The sequence below is a fragment of the Natrix helvetica genome, assembly GCF_964273705.1.
Source record: "Natrix helvetica genome assembly, chromosome: 4".
In the NCBI taxonomy this organism is placed as follows: domain Eukaryota; kingdom Metazoa; phylum Chordata; class Lepidosauria; order Squamata; family Natricidae; genus Natrix; species Natrix helvetica.
The window spans coordinates 105,652,618-105,674,986 of NC_138550.1; the positions used below are offsets into that span (position 1 = coordinate 105,652,618).

General features: G+C 38.6%; 1 protein-coding gene across 2 annotated transcripts; it reads right to left on the bottom strand.

Moving 5' to 3' along the window:
• Positions 1-2,514: 2,514 nt before the first annotated feature.
• ADNP2 (ADNP homeobox 2) lies at positions 2,515-22,082 on the bottom strand. 2 transcript variants are annotated; one of them, XM_081952114.1, is made up of 4 exons: positions 21,698-22,082; positions 17,025-17,142; positions 8,616-8,705; positions 2,515-7,742 (listed from the first exon to the last, which is right to left on the bottom strand). In XM_081952114.1, the coding sequence occupies exons 2-4, from the start codon at positions 17,130-17,132 to the stop codon at positions 4,812-4,814; spliced, it is 3,129 nt and encodes a 1,042-aa protein (XP_081808240.1). In that variant the 5' UTR covers positions 17,133-17,142; positions 21,698-22,082; the 3' UTR covers positions 2,515-4,811. The 2 variants fall into 2 exon arrangements, with proteins under 2 accessions (XP_081808240.1, XP_081808241.1); XM_081952115.1 differs by lacking the exon at positions 21,698-22,082 and adding an exon at positions 12,257-12,432 and having other exon boundaries at positions 17,025-17,143.
• Between the last annotated feature and the right edge of the window lie 287 nt (positions 22,083-22,369).

The window sequence follows — 22,369 nt, forward strand, 5'->3', positions numbered from 1 at the left end:
TGCTTAATCATGATGCACAAACTGTTGATGTAAAAATGAAATGGAGCTTAGTAGTATATACCACTAACCTGATTTATGATAGAAATAGCTTTGTCAAAGGAACATGTGAAAGCTTTATAGAATCTCATTTGAGGAATCACCTTTTTCTGCTTGTACCTCCATCATATTATCAGCCAAGTATTTCTAGTCTTAAATTATGGGAGACAAATTTGCATTGTTCAAACATTTTGGATTTCAGCTGCCATTAATTCTGGGCTGCATACCTCACTGAAAAGGAGTTCTTGGCGCACTCTGAGCTTGGTTATTTGCTTGCAGATGTTTCATTACCTATATGTATTTCTTGGAATTATTGACAAGTGGGAAAATGCTAGTTCAACAAAGGGAAAGTAGGGCTAAATTGATTAGGAAGGTACGTATTTTTTCATTTGTCCTTTTCATTACCAAATCAACATGATTGTAAACAACTGAATCAGAATTCTAGTTTTTAGGAATTTACACTTACTAAGGGTAACAATATAAACCATTTAAGCCTTTTAAAGTATATGGTAAAGTAATAATGTTGGTACATACATCAGAAACTATTCAACCTCTCTTAAATCAGTAAACTAAATGTAGGGAAGAAAAGTGGATCATGTGATTTTACTGATGACCACTCAAAAAACAATTATAATTTTTCAGTCTGGCCTCTGGATTCCTCTGTGAATTACTAGTAAGATATATAACTCGAGATGAATGCCAAAGACCACATCAGTAAATAGAAAGGTGCTAGTAATCCTGTCCAAGGTCTGGAGTGTGAATTGAACAAGGATATTGTGTACCTGGTTTAAGGATATGATGCCAAAGACATGAAATGTCTATTCTAATGGAATGAAAATATCAATGAATAAGAGGATTGACACAAACAATAAATGAAAATATCCTGCAGCCAGGGAAGTTCCCCTTTTTTGTTTGATAATTCTTGACTATTCAAAAATGAAGCAGCCAATTAGAGGACCACTCTGTCACTATGAAAATTTGGTAAAGTTAAAAAGAAGCATGCAGAGCTCAGACATGCACCAAACCAGTATAACTCAGAAATGTGATTTTCCAAAATAAGGTGTATATCGAGTGCTAAAAGCTTAAAGAGCCTCAGCAAAAGGAAAGGTAACACCAGAGATGATCTCAAAGCAGGGATTATAAAATGTAGTGGAAATAAATATAACAGGTTTCAAAACTTCCACCAGATTTTTTTTTAAAGTAAATGCTATCAAACTGCAGAACACTGAAATTTCATTATGTTTTAAAATACAAGATACAGAATAAAAGTGAGAATGGGAACAAGTCCAATATTTCACCAGAAAACATATAAGCAGCATTATTACAGAATAATTTTTCATATTCTAGATGTGCAACGTAAAAGTAGGGTTGGTACACAAGCAGGGAAAATCTTGACAATTGTCCATTCTTTGTGTGTTGAAGAATAAAGTGCCAGAAGAATATCTGAGTCTCACATGGCTGCCCCAACTGAACTTACAACGTCCCAGAGGCTAATACCCACTACTCTGGACCAAAACCATTGACAAGCAATTCATTTCGTTACTTTGGAAAAACCAGCACATACAGTTTGAAGTTGTGATCAGAAAATAGTGGGCAAAAGTGAGAAGTATGATGACCCTGTTATGCAACAGCCTAGAAGTATGAGTAAATCTACGCCATGTGTCCCTTGCCATTGCAAAGCATAATTCATGCCTATTGAAGTGGTTTACTGCCACAAATTCAGTGTTGGGGGGACAAAATGTTTCTACTTTTAAATGGTATGCGCCAACCATTTCAGAGATGTTGAGCTTGAAACAGCCATCTTATGTTATGAAATAGCTAGTTCAAACTCAGAAAACAGCCCTTTTTGTACCACTATTCAACACTTCCCAAAGGGAGTGCTTTAAGGCCATTAATGCAGACTTGTTTCATTAAAACATTGAAAAGGAACAAGATCCTATCACTGTAATGAGAAACACGTATAGAGCAAAACTATCAGTCCATATAACTTGCTGCTAGCTTGGTTGGGCTCCCACCAATTAGCTAAGCATTGAAGCAGTGTATACTAAATTACTGCAATGTAGCACAGATGCAAAAGCTATAGATTCACAGATAAAACATTGTATTAATTTTGCTCCTCCATAATCTTGAGTACTTGCAAAGAAATGAACACCGTTTGGTGGTGATTAAGTTATTGTGCTAGAAATCAAGAGACCATGACTTCTAATCCCGCCTTTGCCATGAAGGCCAGCTGAGTGACCTTGGGCCAGTCACTCTCAGCCCAATTCATAGGGTTGTTGATGTGAGGAACATAGGGGGAGGAAGGAGTGATATATTTGCCACCTTGAGTTATTTGTAAAAATAATATAGGATACAAATAATTAAAATGAAATTCAGGAAACTTAAGCAAAAGCACTACTATTGTAACAACTCCATTTCCAATGTTGGCAAGAAATCAAAAGTTATACAGTAGTTTTAAAATAACAATAGAAATGACACCCAGTAAGTGTATTTATTCTCCTTTTCTAAAAATAAGACTATATTGTATGAATTTTGACCAAATAGCAGCTTAAACTCCCCTCAGTTTAATCTTGGAGTCTATCATGTTATCTTTAATTGGCTGCAGTCCTTTTATTTTGTGCGTGGGTTTAGTCAATGTTATTCTTCACTTCAGAATCTAATATTTATCTCAATAATCCTGAAAGATGAAGTGAGAGCCAGGAATGCTTTCAATGGCCAGGTCTTCCAAGTCCTTCATTCCTGCTACATAATTATCAGTGCTAGTGCAGGTGTGACCTTTCAGTTTCTGTTTCCAGCGATATTAAATTGTATTTAAATATCTCTGCCTTGATATAACTCTTAGAAAATGAGACTTTGTGAAAGAACAGAAACCAAACCAGTAAACCCTCTTACAATTCTGTCATTTATAGAAATCTAACAGCCTGCGATGTAAGTGCTTAAATTGCAATTATTTACATTTGGTTTTATCAAAACAAGTCTTGCCATAAGAAACATTTTAATAACTAAAATGCACTGTAAAGTCTGCACACAAAATGTTCTCTGATCGGGCAATAAGAAGCTATGCTGTTCAAATTAATAGCTAGCTATCTTCTAGGGACTAAAGACTAACCTTCTGGATCAGGAAACTCTTCAATCATCCAATGCCCCAACATATTTTAAAAAGTAGTAATAAAACTGCCACAGCTTTAGCCTTACTTTTGTTTTAAAATGTCTAACAGGCTTATATCTCTTGAATAATTTTAAACAAAACTGTTGTCTATTCGTAGTATCAAACCATCGACATGACAGAGGTTTTCACTCTGCATTTTGAAGAAAAATTATCCTAATCTTATAAATGGCAAGCATTCTTTCACATTCTTCCATTATCATATCCCAACACAATACCCAGTTACAATGCAACATATTCCCACACTAGATTGCTGAAGAAGTTGCCTTTAATCCCATATTCCAAGACAATCTTCACAGCAAGATAGCTAAGTGTCAAGAACTTATTTCCAATATCGCTCTTGACTATTTGTCAGCACAAGGGATTAACAGTCATGAATGCAATACCTATACTTTTCTGGAACAAAATGCAAACTAGAATGCTCACAGCAAGCTACAGCATTAAGTAAAGTTAGCTCTAGATAGCCATTTTAGACTATATCGATTTTTCCAACCTGGACATCTTCCAAATATATAAGCTTCGCCTCACAGAATTTCTAACAAGAATGGCATAATTAAAAATTATAGTAGCATATTTGGGGGATATATGATAAAGACAAATACATCTTAATTGAACATGTAGCTCCTAACTTTATTTAATCCAAGATGCATTATCAATACTTGGAAACCAAGGCTACAGAAAAACAATGGCACATCTATAAAGATCTAGAATTTCTTACTAAGGAAAAATTCAGAAACAGCATTTGAAATTATCCCATGAGTACCATTGTACCTACAGGAACAAGTAAGTGTTTTAATATCAGTATTTTTGCATCTGGTACTGCCTATACACTGCCAGGTTTGAATATTTTTAAGTGTGATAAGGTCATATTAAAAGCCAAGCATCTTAAACGCTGTTATAATCATCTACCCAATTTTGATATGTTACCAAAACTATACACTTTATTTTTTTTTAGAAAAAATTGTTTTTTTAAAAAAAAAGTCTAGAAATTTGTTACACAATTGTATAAAATCCCATGGACAAAAACTACATCATAAGCAAGGGAACAAAACAGAACAAAAGGAAGTAGAACTTCAGGTATTCTGAAATACACCCCACGGCAGTGATTGTGTTCACACAAAATAGTGAGCTATGATTCTAAAAAAATCTAGTTTATCATTCAGGAGCAGCACATTGCCTGCAACTCAACCTTGGTACCAGTCAGAACTACAGTAACTTGTGTTTACCTAAATGAAGAAACCTAAGATTCACAACTGTTATACATCTAATGAGCCAGAATTCAAAGTACACATCCAAGTCAGCTCATTTGGGAGCAAAAGCCAGGTCTAAATTTGAGTCTTAATTTGGCATTAAGCCTTTTCTTCTTGCTGATTTCTTATTATAGTCAGTGTTAGTGATGGACCAGAACTAAGGACTGATTTGGGCAAAGTAAAAATGCTTGTGAATGATAAATCTTTTTTTTTTGTAATTCTAATTTACTACTGTATGCAAATGTAGCCAGAGAACAGTAATATTTTAATATTACAACAAAACTAAGTAAGTGGAATAGTTTCTGATGTAATATGCAGTCTTGGTTGCCTGATATCAGGTCTACTTTTTTAAAAAAAAATTATACATCTTCCAGTTTACAATTTAAATTCAAACTGTGCTTTACATTTTTAAGTTCTGACATATTAAAGCCCAAAAGCACGGATGGCTTCAAGTTTTTTATTGCCTTTAGGCAGAAGTATCTCTTTCTCCCAAAAAATGATGCAACATCCACTTTCCATGCACGTAGCATGGACGACAGCAATTGTAGTTCTTTTTTACTGGGATATGGCTTCTTGTGAAAATAATCTGCAAGAAACCTTTTTTGGACTTCATTTGAGCTTTGTTGGAATGGCTTCGGATTCAACACCAACAGATGAAGATCTTCAACTGAAGTCTCTCCCTTGGTTTCAGTTTTATGATCAGACTTTTGTCGTTTTGAAGGCACACAATTCACCTCCTTTGCTGGAACTTGGGCTGTACCATTATTTATAATGAAGAATGGCGGCTCCTCATCGCTTTGGTCTTCTGAAACAGAAGCAGCATAAAGATGATCAGACGGTTTCCTCTTTGCTGAAAGAGGATCACCCTCATGGTTCTCCCCATTCATAAGTGGTAGATCCTGCTTCACATCAAGGTCAACCTGCATCTTCATATCTGGCGAGGTCTCTTTAGGAGCATTGCGGCATCGAAGCAAATGCACAGCTATAGCTGTTAGAGTCATGTTGCCAGTGTATACTCCGCAGCAGTGGATACATTTAAAAGCAGGAGTCTTCAAAATGGTGTGCACAGTTGGCATGATGTGGTGCCGCTCTTTCAAGTGCATCTCATAAGCATCTCTGCTAGTGAAAATACCGTAACAAAAAGGGCAAGTAGAAACTTTCTTGCTCTCTCTGCTCGTTTCGGCATCCTCTTGATGTAGTTTGATATACAACGGAATAAGTGTCCTTGAATTTACACCAGCAAGTAAAACAAGATGCACTTCTCTATCACAAAGTTCTTTTGAAATTATACTGAAGTCAAAATGAGGGAATACTAGCTGACCTTCAGAATCACTCGCAAGCTGGAACCCTTTATCATCGTAATTTGAGTGCAATTCCTTCTTTCCATTATGTGCAGTTTGTGTGTGAGTCACAAGGCATTTTAAATCATAGAAAATATTGGTGCAGAAGAGGCAAGTTAACCCATGGACAAAAATATGTTTTAAAAGCTCTGCCTGAGTTAGAAAGCATTTACAAGAAAAACATCTCACCGTCTTATCTTTTAGCCACCTCAGAAAAGGTGCACAGACTGCAACTTTGTCTATTTCATGAGTTATCTCCCTCTTAGATGTGGTACATTTGTGGGCCACTTGCATGTGCACTTGATAGACATTTGATGGGAAAAGCTCACTACAAACTGGGCAAGTCTTCCATTGCTTAGCCTGTTTAAGAACTAGATTCATTGCAGTACTGGTTGGAGAAGTCTTGGTAAGAGTATTTGTAGAGGAACTTACTGCAACAGGAGATGGCACAGTAGCAGCACCCTGAGACAGCTGGGCAACTGGGCCAGATGGCATCAACTGAACAGGTACCTGAGGCGGTGGAACAGTTGCCATGCCACCACCTGGTGGCCCAGGCAAAGTCACTGAAACTGGTGCAAGAGTGTATGTAGGTATTCCATTAACTTGTTTGCCAGTTGGAATTAACTGTCTGAGCATAGGTCCAGTGGCAAGTAAAGTAGCATTCTGAGACACTCCAGGTCTACCAGACTGATTTACTGGAAGAAGTTCTGGTGGAACAGGGTGATTAAACTGTACAATCCCAGGTCCAGCAGACGAGTTTACAGGAAGAACCCCTGGTGTGACTGGATGGTTAAACTGAAGAACTCCCGATGTAATTGTTTGGGGAACTGGAAGAACACCAGGCCCACTGCCAGTAGGCCGATTTACTGCAAGGATGCCAGGTGATGAAGGTCTGTTAACTGGAATAGCACCAGGCCCCGGCATAATTGGATTGCTGATAGTTCTGACTGATTGATTACCTACAGGAAGCAGAGTAGGCCTGATAGGTCGAGTGAAAGAAATTACTCCTGGAGGAACAGCTCTGCTTATGTTTCCTGTGGGTTGATTTAGACAAAAAACTCTGGGTCTTACTGGCTGTTTTAAGGGGAAACGATGAGAAACAAAGACTGGCTGAGAAACTGCAGGCTGAAGACCAACAGTATTCTGATTTGCTGGGCGAGAACCAGGAAGAAGAGCAATATGTAACCGGTCAACAGAAGTTGAAGCTGTCATACTATTGGTGCTACCTGAAACACTCAAAGGTGCAACCACGTTATGAACTGCTTTCGTCGATACCGTATTTTGATTCTGATTAACTGATGGAAGTGGAAGCTGAAAACATGATGTAGAATTTGATCCTACAGAGGTAGGATTCAGTTGTGAAACAGTATTGTTTGTAGATGGCTTTGGAGCAATATTGATAATCTGCAGTGACTTCATTTGTCCTGTTTTTTTAGGCTGAACTGAAATTACACGTCCCAATATGTTCTCCAGATCTTTATGTACTTCAGATGTTAAGACATGATATATTAAAGAATCCCGGCTATTTGCAAAAGCATTACACTTTTTACAGTAGTGGTCAGTAAAATTCTCTTCGCTCTCATCAGGCCTCTCCTCAAAATATGTACTTATTAGATTTTGAAAATGGCTTACCAACACATGTTTCTTTGTATTGTAGTACAGCATGTCAGAAAATTGACATTTCTGGCATACAAAGTTTACTGCATCATTCCGGAATTGTCTCATACCACCACTCACATTATAGTTTTGTATTTTCTTCTTGGAGTGAAACATTCGGAGGTGTTTTCCTACTGTCTTAGAATGAGAAGCAAATGAACATTCTGGACAAGGAACAACTAACTCTTGATCCATTTCATCTTCATGGTAGCGAGTCAGGTGATTTTTGAAAGAATTAAGAAATTTTGATGAAAATTTGCACAAGCTGCAGCAATATGGATTTGTTCTGTATCTCTGAAAAATAAGAAAAAGGGGCATCTTTTGTAGAACTCTCAAATAATATGTGTATCAACTGGTCAATGCACAGTACCAAAAAAGCATCACAGTCTTGTTAACTGGATATGAACTCTTCTCCAGGAGATTATAATGATCTAGCTTTCTTTTTTGTTTTAAATAATATTAATATAATAATACAAATAGTATGAGGACCAAGCTAAATGAAATCTAAGCTTTTTGTTGCTGTTCACTAAGAATAAGTAAAATTACTACAATACCAGCAGTGTGGACTCCAGCTTAGTCTAAGACCAGAAATAAATGAGGAAAGAAAGGGAAGAAGCAATGTCCTTCTATGTTATAAGTTTACACAAGAATTACCAAAATAAATATCAAATATCTATTAACATCTATGGTTAAAACAAAATTAAAGGAATATATCAATGGAAATCTTTAGTCCATCAAATTAAGATAAAAAAAATTAAGCAGGATATCAAAAAGTTGTTACTGAAACTGTAGAGGAATAAATATGCCAATTAGATGTTCAATATATTTAATTACTGAGTTATCAAAGAACTAAAAGCTGTAGTAACTTGTTTTCAAAATGCAGAAAAAGCAACTACTTATTCTGTATGCAATTCTGACTGTTTAATGAAGAAAACTATCATAAAATAATAAGGTGACTGACAAAATATAGAATAAATCAATTTTCTTATTCTATTTTCAGAACATTTCCCCCTGTTATAGAACATTAGCTTTTGAAATTAAAGAAAGTCTTATTATACAACGTAGTACTAACTTTTCAAATCAAAATTGTTTTTTTTAATCCAACAAAGCATGCTCAAACAACTGAATCCATTTAAATCTTCAAATGGTGATAACTATATTACATACCTTTCTTTTAGCAACATTGTCCCAATGAGATACATCATTCCATGAAGTACTAGAGAAATATTTTTCTCCTGGATCAAAACTTTTCAGAGTCTAAGAAAAAGCAAGGTGTGTTAAGAAAATAGCCCATAACTAAAATAAAATGTTGCTTAATGCAGTTACTTTAAAATTAAACTGAGATTCCAAAGCCCAGTGTAATACCCCTTTTTTTTTCAAATCGTATAGCCCAGTGGTCGGCAAGCCGCGGCTCGCGAGCCACATGCGGCTCTTTACACCCTTTAATGCGGCTCTTCTGTATGCCGGGCGCCCGCTTGCATGCAGAATATTCTCAATAAAAACTTATTGAAACTAAAAACAGTGTACCATCCTATGTATTTTCGGTTTTAAAAATGTGGCTCTCAAAATAAATTTCAATCGTGGTTTTGGCGAGATTTGGCTCAGTTGAAAAAAAAGGTTGCCCACCACTGGTATAGCCCAAGCAAACTACAATTACCAAAAAGCATAATGTATAACCTTTATTATTTTAATTTTTAAAAAGAATCCACTCCAAACAAAAGGTGAATTATGGTCTCACGGACATAATTCGGAATGCTTTAACATTCCTAAATGATTTTTAAGAATGGCTTTTAGCCAGCTAAAGTAGGCCCACGCATTTGAAATCAGTAATTTTATCTGCTTTGTGCCAATCCAAGCTCAGCACTTCACATTCTCACAATACTGGAGGTCTCACAATACTGGAGTGAAATTTCTGGCTCAGTTATGGAGCAGGAAAAAAGTATGGAAGTCACTGGGTGAGCAAGTCCCTATTGAGGAAAATTCTCACCTTGCCCTGTTTTCTCTCTCCTTTTGAAATGAAGATGGCAGGGCATTCTATTGTGGTTTTTAAATTGAGCAAAGAAATGGCATTGCATCTTTTCTTAGTGCTTTTGTCCTCTCTCAGAAATTAATAAAGAACAAGAAAGGGGATGGATTAAGTGAGATGTTGGTTGGATGCTGTTTTTTTGCATTTCCCAATTGGATGGCAAGCTAGCCTGGCTCATTAATAGCCCTAAATGTTTGTGAAGATGCTATTCTGGTCTCTCACCGTAATAAAGTATTGAAATCTTCTGAAGATGGCAAGAGTGAAAATTGTGCTGATGCAGAATTCCCTCTGATGGTTTGGGGAATGAAGTAGGGAGCACAGTGCAAGTACAAGTAAACCTTACAGCCATGTTTTCAAACATTTAGTAGTGATAATCAACCCAACAATAGTAAATTTTTCTCCCACCTACTTCTTAATTCAATCAAATTAATTGAGTTTTGAGGCCACCTAACTTCAAAAGGACTCAGAGAAGTTTACAATATTTAAAATTTGAGGAAGATGGGCAGTCTAGAAACACAAAATATAAATAAATATAAATAAAAGGTGAATGTTCAGACACATCAACAACATTCACAAGAGATTTGACAGGGGCTCCAAAATACCCTAGCCCCAATCCTGGGAGCAAAACTAGTCTTTTAGGGAATTCAAAAATACTTGAAGAGTGGGAATCATACATAACTCTGAGGGAATGCTGCTCAGGGAATGTATTCAGTATGTTTTTCCCTGGCATCAATTTAAATGTACAGTAAAACTAAACTTGAAGTATTAACTCAACCATGGATTCAATTTTTAAGGTTTCTCATCAACATTAGAAATCTATGATATTAAACACAGAATATATTTTCTTCAGTTAAAATGCATGACATCTAGTTATGTCGAATGCTATCTTATAGGATTGTAAATATAAACTACTACATTTTAAAACAATTTCTACATAGGTATATTTGACTAATCTGTATTCATGCACACATTATAACTGCAATATTAAAATATGTTTAAGAAAACACAGAAAACTATGAAACCTAAAATAATATTTATTCAGTTGTTTAATTTAGACTTCTACCTAGATGTGTACTGTAGTCAAGGAGACTAGGCAAAATAGATAAATTTAGGCTTAAAAGTAGCTTTTTTTAAAGTATGTATTTTTTTCCTTTAAAGACCCATACATATAGTCCTCATTTAACAGCCACTCGCTCAGTGACTGTTCAAACTTGCAGGAAAACTGAATGAATAGTATTTATGATCTATTCCTCAGAATTCTAGCCATTAGTGTTTCCATGATTGTAATTTCCAATTGGCTTCCCATGAACAAAGTCAATGGAGAAACCAACAGGAAGTCAAAAGTCATGGTCAAGCGAGGTCCTCGCTTATTGATGGCAACAGCACTGCCTTTGCTAAGAAATGTGGTCGCATAACATCACGCTTTACAACTGTATTGCAATCACCATTATTAACTGAGGACGACTTGTATTAAGTCCAAGAAAAGGGTATTTTATTGAACTTTTTGAAAAAGTATTGCCCCATGTGAAAAATAAATAAATTATGGATATAAAAAAATGAGGGAACATTTTCACTTTAGAAATAGTCAGCAATAAATGCAGAACAATAGCAATAGGTTTCCCTATTTGTAAGTTTGATTTTTTTGAATGGTCATTTATACATTCAAGTAAGCAAAGAACATTGCAGGAATCATTCTAGATTTGAATGATCTGACTATAGATAGCCGGCTTGTTCCTCTTCCTTGCCCTTTCTGATCCTCAGCGTGCACTACTACCCAAGTGCACTGCTACCAATGCGGTAAATATGGGCAACGAAAATCATAGAATATAGGCCCAAGGAGAAAAATGGGAGATGCCTATGATATTATAGGGAACAGCCACTCAAAAATAGCATTTGCTCAAGCCCAAATATCCAGTGTACAAAAATAAAAGGATTACCGGTAATTAAATATTTGGATGCAGAGTCTGTTGAGAAAAACAGAGACAGCAGAAATTACAGTAGAGGTGGGCAATTAATTTTCCCATGGGGCCATGTGACAAATTGGGACTATTGTGGGGGACTGCCGCCGCCCCCACTGCTATCCCCCCCCTCCCGCTGTAGGCTAGGAGGCACAATCAAAGACTTGGATGTGGCCTATAAAATGCCCAGGTCTGATCTAGCGCTTAACCAAAAAAGGCCCCATGTAATAATATAGCAATTGACAACTTTCTAGCCTAAGCAAAAAAGGGAAGATAAAGTATTTCAAAAGCTGAGACAAAGCTGGTTGAACTATTCTTCTATCTTTGTTAGGAAATGGATCTAAACAGCATAAATAGAAGAAAACTGCTTTATAAACATGAAGAAAGTGAAATAAGCTTTATTGGTCCCGATGAATTGAAAAATAAAATAAAGTTGATACTCTGGTTTAAGTTAACTGTAAAAGCCCTCTTCATTAAGATGTCTGATTGAAGAATGACTTGTCAGATAAAATGGTAAGTCCGAGATCACTTCATGAATGAAAAACACTAAAGAAGGAAGAAATCCACCAACTTCTCTAAGTTAAGAAACAAAACAATAAGAACAAACCATACATACCCAAGAACAAGACTACAGTAAAGAACTGTACTCTTGATTTATTCTATTAAATGATCATGTTCATCAAAGTCCCAAGTCTTCAGTACCTGACAATCCCAGCAAGTTGTTTTCAAAATTAACATGCTTCCTACCCATGTTTAGCTATGTCCCCAATTGCCTCATTCTCCCCCCAGTGCTAAATTAGATGCTATGTGGGAGACAGACTTACTTTGTCATCCAATCCTCTGAAAGAAGATCCTTATGCTTTGAACCCTTGGCCTCCCCACTCCTATCTTCCTTTTCACCATCCCTGTTCTGCCTCAGTTAGGGACTGGCAGATCCCCTCCCCGTTTCCATCTTGGAAAGTGAGAAAGATGTTCTCCTGCATCTCCAAAGAGAAAACACCTAAGAAAGAAAAGTTTGTGCAGTTTAAATCCTCACCTCTTCACAGAATGAGGAGGGTGTGAAAAAAAAAGATGTTTAAAAGAGAGGGTTACCAATTTTAAAAATAAGCTTCCAGGAACAGGAACGAAGCAGATAAAAAGTTTCCTTAGAACGAGAGAGACTTCAGTGCAGTCTAGGGCAAGCGATCCTGGAGCCAATATGGAGAAGAACCTCAGTCTTCCCAAGTGTTGCCTGATATCATCTGTGGGGGTTGGGATTGAGGCTTTCCCCTTCTTATCCTGCCTTCAGCAAAAAGATCTTCTGATTTGAAAACACACCATGATTTCAAGTCCTGCCATGCAAATCGAGTATGATAACCACAGATCATTTAAAAGAAAATTCTGCCCAAGAACACAACTTTTTAAAAGAATACTATGAGAAGACAAAGTGAGGATCCAGAACTTCTCCAAGAACAGCAGACTTCGAAAAATGAATTCTCCACTACAGAGGGCACAGAAGCACATGTTAAGCTAGGGATGGGATGATCAATTTCAAGGCTTTGTAAAGAGTTACATGGGTTTTGTCAGAAGGAACAATTTCCTTTTAGGTTCGCCAAGCTCCCTTAAAAAAAACATGGCTGCAGAAATCAGGGTTCCCTTGCAGACTGAATAGCACAGAAGTACAGACACTGAGCCTGAGAAGAGAAGCCGGAAGCGTCGCAGCGAGACCAGCTGGAAAAAAATTGGCTCTACTGAGCCTCGTGGAAATTCAGCCGGACAAACCACTTTCGGGAGGTCTTTGGACTGAAACCTGTCCTGGAGGGGCAGGGGAGAAGAAGTGACGGCTCTGATGATCTAGAGGAACCGGCAGTTTCTCGGGAGGTCGGAGAAAAACCCTTCAAACTGGCGGTGGGGGTGGCGGCCATAACTCAATGACTGCTACAAAGCTGGGGCATGTGGACTAACTTATTGCGCTGGAGCGGTGTTGGAAATGGAGTGTTCAAACCGAGTGAGTGATTGACCAACTCAAAGAAAAAAAGAAAAAGCTTATCTTCATCTTAAAAAGAGCAGTATTAGTGGCTAATTGGCTTTCGGGGAATGTTATTGAAAAAAGGAGGCAGAGGATGTTAATTACCAAACCCTCAGAGGATTTTGTCTTCTGCAATTTGGAAGAAGAAAAATTAACGACTAAAAGTCTCTTTTCTCCTTATCTTATTCTATTCTTTGTGGATTAAAAGTGCTTTTGACAGCTATTGACAGGTAGCTGTGGGATCGTATTGCAGTTTGGAGACAGCCATTTACTGACAAGCAGAAAATACTACACCGGCTAGTGAAGAAAAATAATAATAACAACAACAACAATAACAACAACAACAGAGGGGAATTCTCCTTATTTTATTTTTATTTTTTGTGGATTTAAAACTTTGAAAGAAAAGGGGGGGGTGAGCATTGCAGCCACAGTGTGACCTTGGATTGAGGAAGACTTTGAAACCGTGAGCATTATTAAGGAGTACCGTATATACTTGAGTATAAGCCGAATTTTTCAGCCCACTTTTTGGGCTGAAAAATCCACTTCGGCTTATACTCCAGTGAACAAAAAAAAGGAGGGAAGCTTCTGCAAAGGCGAGTGACAACAAGTCTCCCAGGCTTTAATTTGCCTGTTTTCCACGGCGTGGAGCAGCGGCGAGATTCTGGGCGGCGAGCGATGATTCCGGGGCCATCAGTGGGGGGGGGCAGTGTCCCCCCTCGCGTTCCTCATCTTCCCGGATGGCCCCTGGAATCATCGCTCGCCGCGCAGAATCTCGCCGCTGCTCCACGCCGTGGAAAACAGGCGCGTGCACACAGCTCGGCAAATTAAAGCCTGGGAGACTTGTTGTCACTCGCCTTTGCAGAAGCTTCCCTCCGAAGCGTTCCGAGGGAGGGCTGTAAACTTCCCTCCGAAGTCTTGGGATGTTCTGAGGAGCCCCCCAAGGCAAAACGCCGCTGCCAGGTAGTTAAAAGTACGTCTCTGATTCGTCTCTATCAGTCTCTCTCTGATTCGCTCTCTCTCTCCCTCTCTCTGTTCCTCTGTCTGTGTGTGTGTGTGTGTGTGTGTGAATGAGACAGACAGACAGAGAGAGGAACAGAGAGAGGGAGTGAGGGAGGGAATCAGAGAGAGACTGACACACACACACACAATTAAAGCAATTTTATTGTTATCTACCTGTATTTTTATTTTTGAAATATACCGTGAGCTGCTGCATTTCCCAGCCTCGGCTTATACTCGAGTCAATAACTTTTTCCAGTTTTTTGGGGTAAAATTAGGGGTCTCGGCTTATACTCGAGTCGGCTTATACTCAAGTATATACGGTAGCTGTCTTTGTAACATTGTTTTGACTACAACTAACTACAGCTGTGGAAGAGAAAGGAAACTTTAACGTGGACTGGACGAATTTTAAAATTGAGCCACAGAATCTGGAGTTTAAATTTGCAGTTAAATGTGGTATAACCCAAAAATTTAAAAATCTGTTAAAATAGTTAAATTTGCATAATGGAGATTTGGATGTATGATGAATTATTCATGATGCTGAAAAGTGTGCGTGAAACATTAATTGGTAAAGAAAATCTGGAAAATAAAAGGGAACATACAGAACAAGAAATAGGAGAGGAGGGGGTAAAAGAGAGCACAAATGAGGTACAGAAAGATAAGGTGGAAAAAAGAAGAATTGAAAATAAAATGCAGATAGAAGATTTCCCTGGGATTTACAGTCACAAAGGAAAAGTAGACAAAGGGGAGATCTCCCAAAAAAGAAACTACAAAATAGCAAGGAAAGGAGGAGAACAGGGAAAACCCTGGGGAAAGTTACTAGAATAATATATGTAAATACCCTGAAGAAAAGATACAATAACCACAAAAATAGGGAAAAGAAAAAGAAGTTAGGAGAAAGGGGGAGAAGAAGGAAAAGAATTAAAACTGAGATTTCTGAGAGCCCAAGAGAAAATGGTTAAAAGAAGAAGAAAGGAAAAAAGAGTTACATTAGTAGACTAAAGAGAATAGTAGTTTGTTATTGTTGTGTAACTAATTAAGAAATAAAGAAATGATAGCATATTGTTAATGGTGGAAAAAATTTGAAAGAAATGCTCTCTATGCTTAAATTGAATTAGAGGATGTATGCCGTTTATAGCAAAATATACCAATGGAGAAAATAAGAAATGAAAATTTGGTGTAACTTTGAAGGGGCAATTGAAGGTGTTGTTTATGTATTAAGAAAAAATAAATATAAAGATGAAAAATAATGGAAGAGAATAATTTGGCTGAAAGCGAAAACAAAACTATGATGTAAAAAGGACTATGTAATTGAGAGGATGTAAAAGAAAAGACCCGGACAACTCTTCCTTCCTATAATATGTATAATTTGTATTAAAAAATAAAAAACCTTGGAAAAAAAAGAAGTACAGACACTGAGCCAAATGACTGGGAAGAGGTTTGTACCATAGCAAACCAAATACCCTTTCTCCCCGATTTTGGTGACTAAAAATGACAATACAAAATGAAATCCATATTTCAGGAACTATATAAAAGTAACCAGTTTATATAAAAGGTTTACTTTTATATAAAAGTAAAAATAAATATATAAATATTACCCTTCCCATTAACACTTCAAGTGATCTTGATTCTATCCCTCTGTTTATGCAGCCTAGGACTGCATTGGCTTCTAGGCTGCATAAACAGAGGGATAGAATCAAGATCACATGAAGTGTTAATACCACTTGATAATGCCTTGGTAACATTGGAACATTGGAATACTGCATTCAGTTGTGGTGGCCACAATGTAAAAAAGATGTGGAAATTCTAGAAAGAGTGCAGAGAAGAGCAACAAAGATGATTAGGGGACTGGAGGCTAAAATATATAAAGAACGGTTGCTGGATATGTCTAGTGTTATGAAAAGAAGGACTACGGGTGACATGTTAGCAGTGTTCTGATATCTCAGAGGCTGCCACAAAGAAGAGGGAGCCAGCCTATTCTCCAAGGCACCTGAGGGCAGGACAAGAATCAATGGGTGGAAACTAATGAAAGAGAGAAGCAACTAAGAACTAAAGAGAAATTTCCAGACCACTAGAACAATTAATCAGTGGAACAACCTGCCTTCAGAAGTTGTAAATACTCCAACATTGGAAGGTTTTAAGAAGAGATTGGATAACCATTTGTCTGAAGTGGTGTAGGGTTTCCTGCCTAAGCAGGGGGTTGGACTAGGAGACCTCCAAAGTCCGTTCCAACTCTGTTATTCTAAAGCATGTCTTTAATTTCTGATAAAAGACTTTTGAGATATTAAATTTTAAGCATTAAAAGTTAGTGAAATATTTCTTGACCTATCCTAATTTTAATGAAATTGCTAATTTTATTCATGAAAAACTTGTACAAACTCGTTTATTATTTTACAGTCACAGTATTGCACAATTTGAAAATCCTATTATTTGAAGTATAGGAGCCTACTTTTAGTTTTTCCAGGACAAAGACTTATCTCAAAACATTTTTTCACAAGAGATCTCATGAGATCATTTCAGAATAGTCACAAAATTTTATATACGCAAACATAAAGGGCTTTCTCATTTTCAAAAGTTTTCTTCTTTACCTGAAGTAACTCTTGACAGCTGTCAAGTCCAATATCCACAAGAATACCCTTCACTTTCTTCCGAGATCGTCTTATATTGTCAAGATTTTGCACAGGAATTTGAAACATGTCAAACTACCTGAAAGACAAAGATACAAAACAGAGGTACATTTTTCAATATAACTTCACATGTGTTATAACTGTAAAGATAAACTTTGGTAGAAAGCTACATAATGCCCAGAACAATTGTAAGATTTAAATTTGAAGAACACGCAATTTTGTCTTAAGTGACTGCTACAGTCTAATTTCTTTCTTGGAAAGAAGGCCTTGCTACACTTTAAACATAAACAAGGGGATTCAAGAAATGAAAATGTTTTGGAAATGGAGCTTATCATGAAAACCAATCTGGAACAGCAGTGAATTAGCATATCTGGAGCTTTAATATGGGCTCAGTAGAGGACATTCATGCCCATGGTTGTTCTATATGTCATAAGTTAGATGTGGGGTGAAATTTAACTCAGATATAGTGGTAAGTCTACCTAATGAAAATCACCAAAACTTGCTAGCAACTATGGTTGGTCAAAATTAGTATATTCTTAAGGCCATCAAAGGTGATTCTAGCAATGGTTTTAATTACTCACAAAGCTTATTGGTATTAAAAACATATACAGAACAACAGTGAACCATGTTATAAATTTGCAGTGAACCATCTGTTTCCCTAGAGGCACATAGCAAAAACCAGCAGGAAGAGTTGAGGACAGCTTGTAGACAATATCTAGAATTGGTATCTCAATTGTTCCATTCTTTTTGGTTTGGTTTGGTTTGGTTTATTTGGATTTTTCATGCATTATGCTATTATAATGTAAACATGCATTATGAATCTCAGTTGATGTTTTCATCAATGGCCAGGCAAAGGGATATTTATTATATCTGATCAACTTGGAGACACTTGGTGATAATTTGTCACCTTTGCAATATACTTTAATCACCTCAGTAATTTAAAATTACAGACATGTGGAAAAAGTAGGTATAACCACATTGAATTTTTGCACCTTTTAAACATATTTGATCTTCATTTCAAGAATGAAGATAAAAGGGATACAATGTAACAAATATCATGTGCCATTTATATTTTGTAGCCCACTATCTGATTAAGATAAATGTAAAGTCTGCATGTGGAAAAAGTACTCCCCTATATTTATCACTACCTCGGATATCTAAAATTAGAATAGGATGTATGGATCAAGACATCCTTTTAGACAGGATTTAGGAGGAACGTGTCTTATTGAAACATCAGACATTTAGTTAGATTTGCTCTTTGTTGCTGAAGCACATGTTATCACCATGCCTAGATTGAAAAAGTTATCTAAGGCCTTCAGAAAGAACAGATGTGTATGTCTGTCGGAAGGAATTTTAAAAGATTGCCAAACAATTGGACATCAACCATTCCACTGGCCGGAATATTATCTACAAGTGGAGAAGATTTCAAACAATTGGTCCACGCCAAGCATCTCAGCAAGAACAGAAACAAGACGCTGAAAGAAGTCTAGAAGAACCCCAGAATTTGATCATTACTTACTGGTTGTTTTTCCATTATTGACAACAAAGTGCACGATTCTATCAGTAGAGGAAACTACACAAATTAAATCCATGTGGGAGGTGTGTGAAAGAATATCAGGGCAAGACTAAAGTTTGTTCATGAACACCTATGCAAAGACCAGGACTTCTGGGCCAAAGGACTCAAAGGGGACAAAGATAAAAGAACTCTTGCCACAGTACCAGAAGACACATTTGTCAAAAACCAAGACAGCATTTCACTGGAAGCTCCTGATATCATCAATTGTATTAATTGATGGTGGAAATATTATGGTTTGGAGATGCTTCACTACATCAGGATCTTTTATTATCATAGAATCCACTATGAATTATGCATTGTACTTACAAAATGCTTGATAACAAGAAACCATCTGTCAGAAGATTGAAGCTCAACCAAAAGTGGACCTTGAAACATACCAATGACCTTAAATATTCTAATAAATCCACAAAGTAATGACCAAAATAAAGCCCTGATCTAAATCCCACTGAAATGCTATTGGATGAATTGAAATGGGCTAGGCATGCAAGAAACTCCTCAAGCGTTACGTAGCTGAAAAACTGCATGAACAAATGGTTAAAAAGAAATCTTCCCATTCAATGTCAGAGACTGGTAAACAGTGATAAGAATGCCTTACTGGGATAAGATACATGCATTTGTCAAAATTTAATTGTGTCATTTACTTTTTACATAGATAGGACATTAAAATGTTGTGCAAGGCCTAGAATGCATGTAACATATTTAAGGAAACGGTAGGCAGGGCCCATCCCTATCGAATCCTTTGGGCATGAATTGGCCCCAAGCTTTCTATGCCACTCTTAACCTGCCAAGACTTCCTCCACCAGGTCTACAGGTTGACTCTAGTCAGTACCTAGTTTATGGCATTGGTAAAGTTCTGAGTGAAATACTAAAAAAATAAACAATTTCAATTATTATTACTACCCAAGGAAGGCAGGTTCAGAGAGGACCTCATATCTTGTTTTAGTTACAGTTCCAAAACCTGAGGATATAAGCCATTTTGAGTTGCTTAGTCCTTCAGCTAAAGCTGTCAATTTCAAACCCCTCTTACAATACCATCCTGCACAATTATTTCCTCAAAATTTAAGGTCATTAATTAAAAGAACAACTCTGGGCAGAAAAAACAAATGCATCTATAACTCAGTAAACTGTGCTAATGGCATTGTATTTGGTTTATCACTCTTATAATAACTGTTTGCTATTTTAGAAGAGGCTCTTAAGCACCTTCAACTCCTAAGGCAGGGATGGTGAACCTATGACAGGTGTGCCACAGGTGGCACGCGGAGCCATTTGTCAGGGCACGTGAGGTGCTGCCCTGTCAGCTAAGTTCACCCTTTTTTAAAGCCATTTTTCGCCCTTCCCAGGCTCCAGAGGCTTTATAGGAGCCTTGGGAGGGCGAAAAGAGCCCCCCCTCCTCCCCCGGAGGCCCTCCGGAGGCTTCATGAGCTTCCCTGAAGCCTCTGGAGCGCAAAAAACGGCCCTACGGCAAACCGGAAGTTTGGGAATGCACTTCCTGTTTGCTCGGAGGGTCATTTTGACTGCTTTGGAGGCTTCAGGGAAGCCTCCTGAAGGTCCCTAAAGCCTCCGGAGGGCTTCCCGGGGGGCGGGGGAGGCTGTTTTCACCCTCCCCATGCTCCTATAAAGCCTCTGGGCGAAAAAAGCAAGCAAAAATGGGGGAGGGGTCACGCCTGTAGTGCGCATATGCGCACTGGGGGATTGCACATTACATTATGGGTGCGGCACGCCTGCACACGACCCCCCCTGCGCTCCCCCCACTTATGACACGCAAGCCAAAAAAGGTTCGCCATCACTGTCCTAAGGTCTTCCTGCCCCAATCAGTCTCATATTTACTTGCTCAAAATCTCATTTTAGAAATAACAAAAGATAGAAATAAGGTTCCAATTTTCCCATCTCTGAACTTAAGATCTTAAGGTATTTGAATTAAATCAATGAATTACATTTTAAACTCTCAATCTTATATATAAGCGGAACATTGCAATGTTTTTAACAGAGTCACTTACCACTAGATTAAGTATGTCTTGTAGAACCACCTCTCATATTTGGTAGCCTGGGAACAGCTCTCACCTCATTTTTTCCTCCTCTGCACTTCTGTTTGTCTGGCTTTTCTTGAACATCTTGAAATCTTTCTAATCAATATTCTTGATCTACTCTGACATCACCCTTAGACTTTTTATTCATCTAGTGTGTTTAAATTGTGTGAATGGCTTAAATGTCACTTAGAATTTCCCCCAGCCAGCTGCCCTCTAAGTAGGTGGGACTACAACATTTATCTCCGCAGTCATCATTACCATGTTTTTTCTCCCATACCGGAGGCCTTGCAGCTTTGGGAGGCTTATTTGTTTTGGAAGTCGGGTCGATTGTGCAAGTTTACAGAAGAGAATACATCATGTTTTGACTGCCACAAATTCAGTTGTGAAGAATGCCGGTTCCCAACTCCAAAACTTGAATAATTTTGGCATAAATGTAGACTAAGATGCAGCTATGAGATAGTCTATTTATGCATGGAAATGTAAAGGTAAAGAGCTCTCATATGCAAGGCAGGGCCGTTTATTACGTTTACATAGTTTTACACACACACACACACACACACACACACACTGTAATCTGGTAGACAATGAAATATCACGAAGAAGAAACCACCAGTTGAACAGCACAGGCAGGTTATTTTATCCTATCCCTAGAAGCGAAAAACACTGAAGCTCCTTCCTAGTTTCTTCTTCTTGCCGATAGAAATATAGGAAGAAGTTTTCTTTCTCCAAACCGGGAGCTCCAGTCCAAACGTCAGGAGAGTTGACCGGATCACTTCAGTCACACAGAAAGCTTCAGGCCGAGTTTGGCGAACGGTGAACAAACGAGTTCGGGTCGAGCAGCCCGAGCCAGCCCCGGGGCGCAGTTGCCTTGCAAGGGCGGGCCTCCTTTCCCTCCATCGCTGCCTTAAAGACAGCGAGCAAGCCCGGGGGGAGCGGGGGGTTCACGGCCTGCGGGGCTGCCGGCCGAGCTTCGGGAAGGTGCGTTGCGCCAAGAGGTTCTCGCAGGGCGCGCGGAGTCCAGCTGCACTTACCTGTCCCGGCTGCAGGGGGCGCCCGCCGCCTCTTCACTTTGTTCCTCGACTGCGACTCCCCGAGGCGGGCGGACGCGTTGCAATCTCGCCCGGTGCCGGTGCCGCCGCTCCTCCTCCTCCTCTTCTTCCTCCTCCTCCTGCCTGGCTATCTGCTCCTGGGACCCTCAGTCAGCGGCCGCCCCACCCGGCTCCGCCTCCTCGCTTCGACCTGCAGCGCGCGTTCAATGCACCTCAGCAACCCCGGCGGCGGCGGTGCAGCATCATTGCCTTGGTGGCGTCGCCCAGCCGGCCGTGCAATATGGGACGCGGCTTTCCCCCCGGGCACCACTAACTGAGCCCCTCAGCTCCCATCCACCCACCTCCGGCTGCTCCTCCCTCCTTCCAGAGCCAGAAAGGGAAAATGGCGCTCGATTTGTCCCAGGAAGTGACGTTTCCCCTCATTTGCATATCAGTCAGTGGACCAATCAAGAGGCTCTGGTTCCACACCTCCTATTGGTTAGTTCCATCAGCATCAACCCTGGAGGGAAAGGTAAGGTTCAAAGGGTAGCTTTGGGGGAGCGTGGTGGGGTCCTCCAGGGTGCTCTCCCACTTGCTTACCTGTAGCCTCAACTTTCCCTCTCTTTACTTTGGCACTTTTTCATCTCAAAAAAAGTGACAAGAACAACGTGATTG

Bases quoted from the DNA above. Each gene is read 5' to 3' on its own strand.
- ADNP2 (XM_081952114.1), bottom strand. From the start codon at position 17,132: ATGTTTCAAATTCCTGTGCAAAATCTTGACAATATAAGACGATCTCGG. The intron at 8,706-17,024 runs GTAAAGAAGAAA...GCTTTTTCTTAG, and splicing joins GCTGTCAAGAGTTACTTCAG to ACTCTGAAAAGTTTTGATCC. The intron at 7,743-8,615 runs GTATGTAATATA...CTTATTTTTCAG, and splicing joins ACAATGTTGCTAAAAGAAAG to AGATACAGAACAAATCCATA.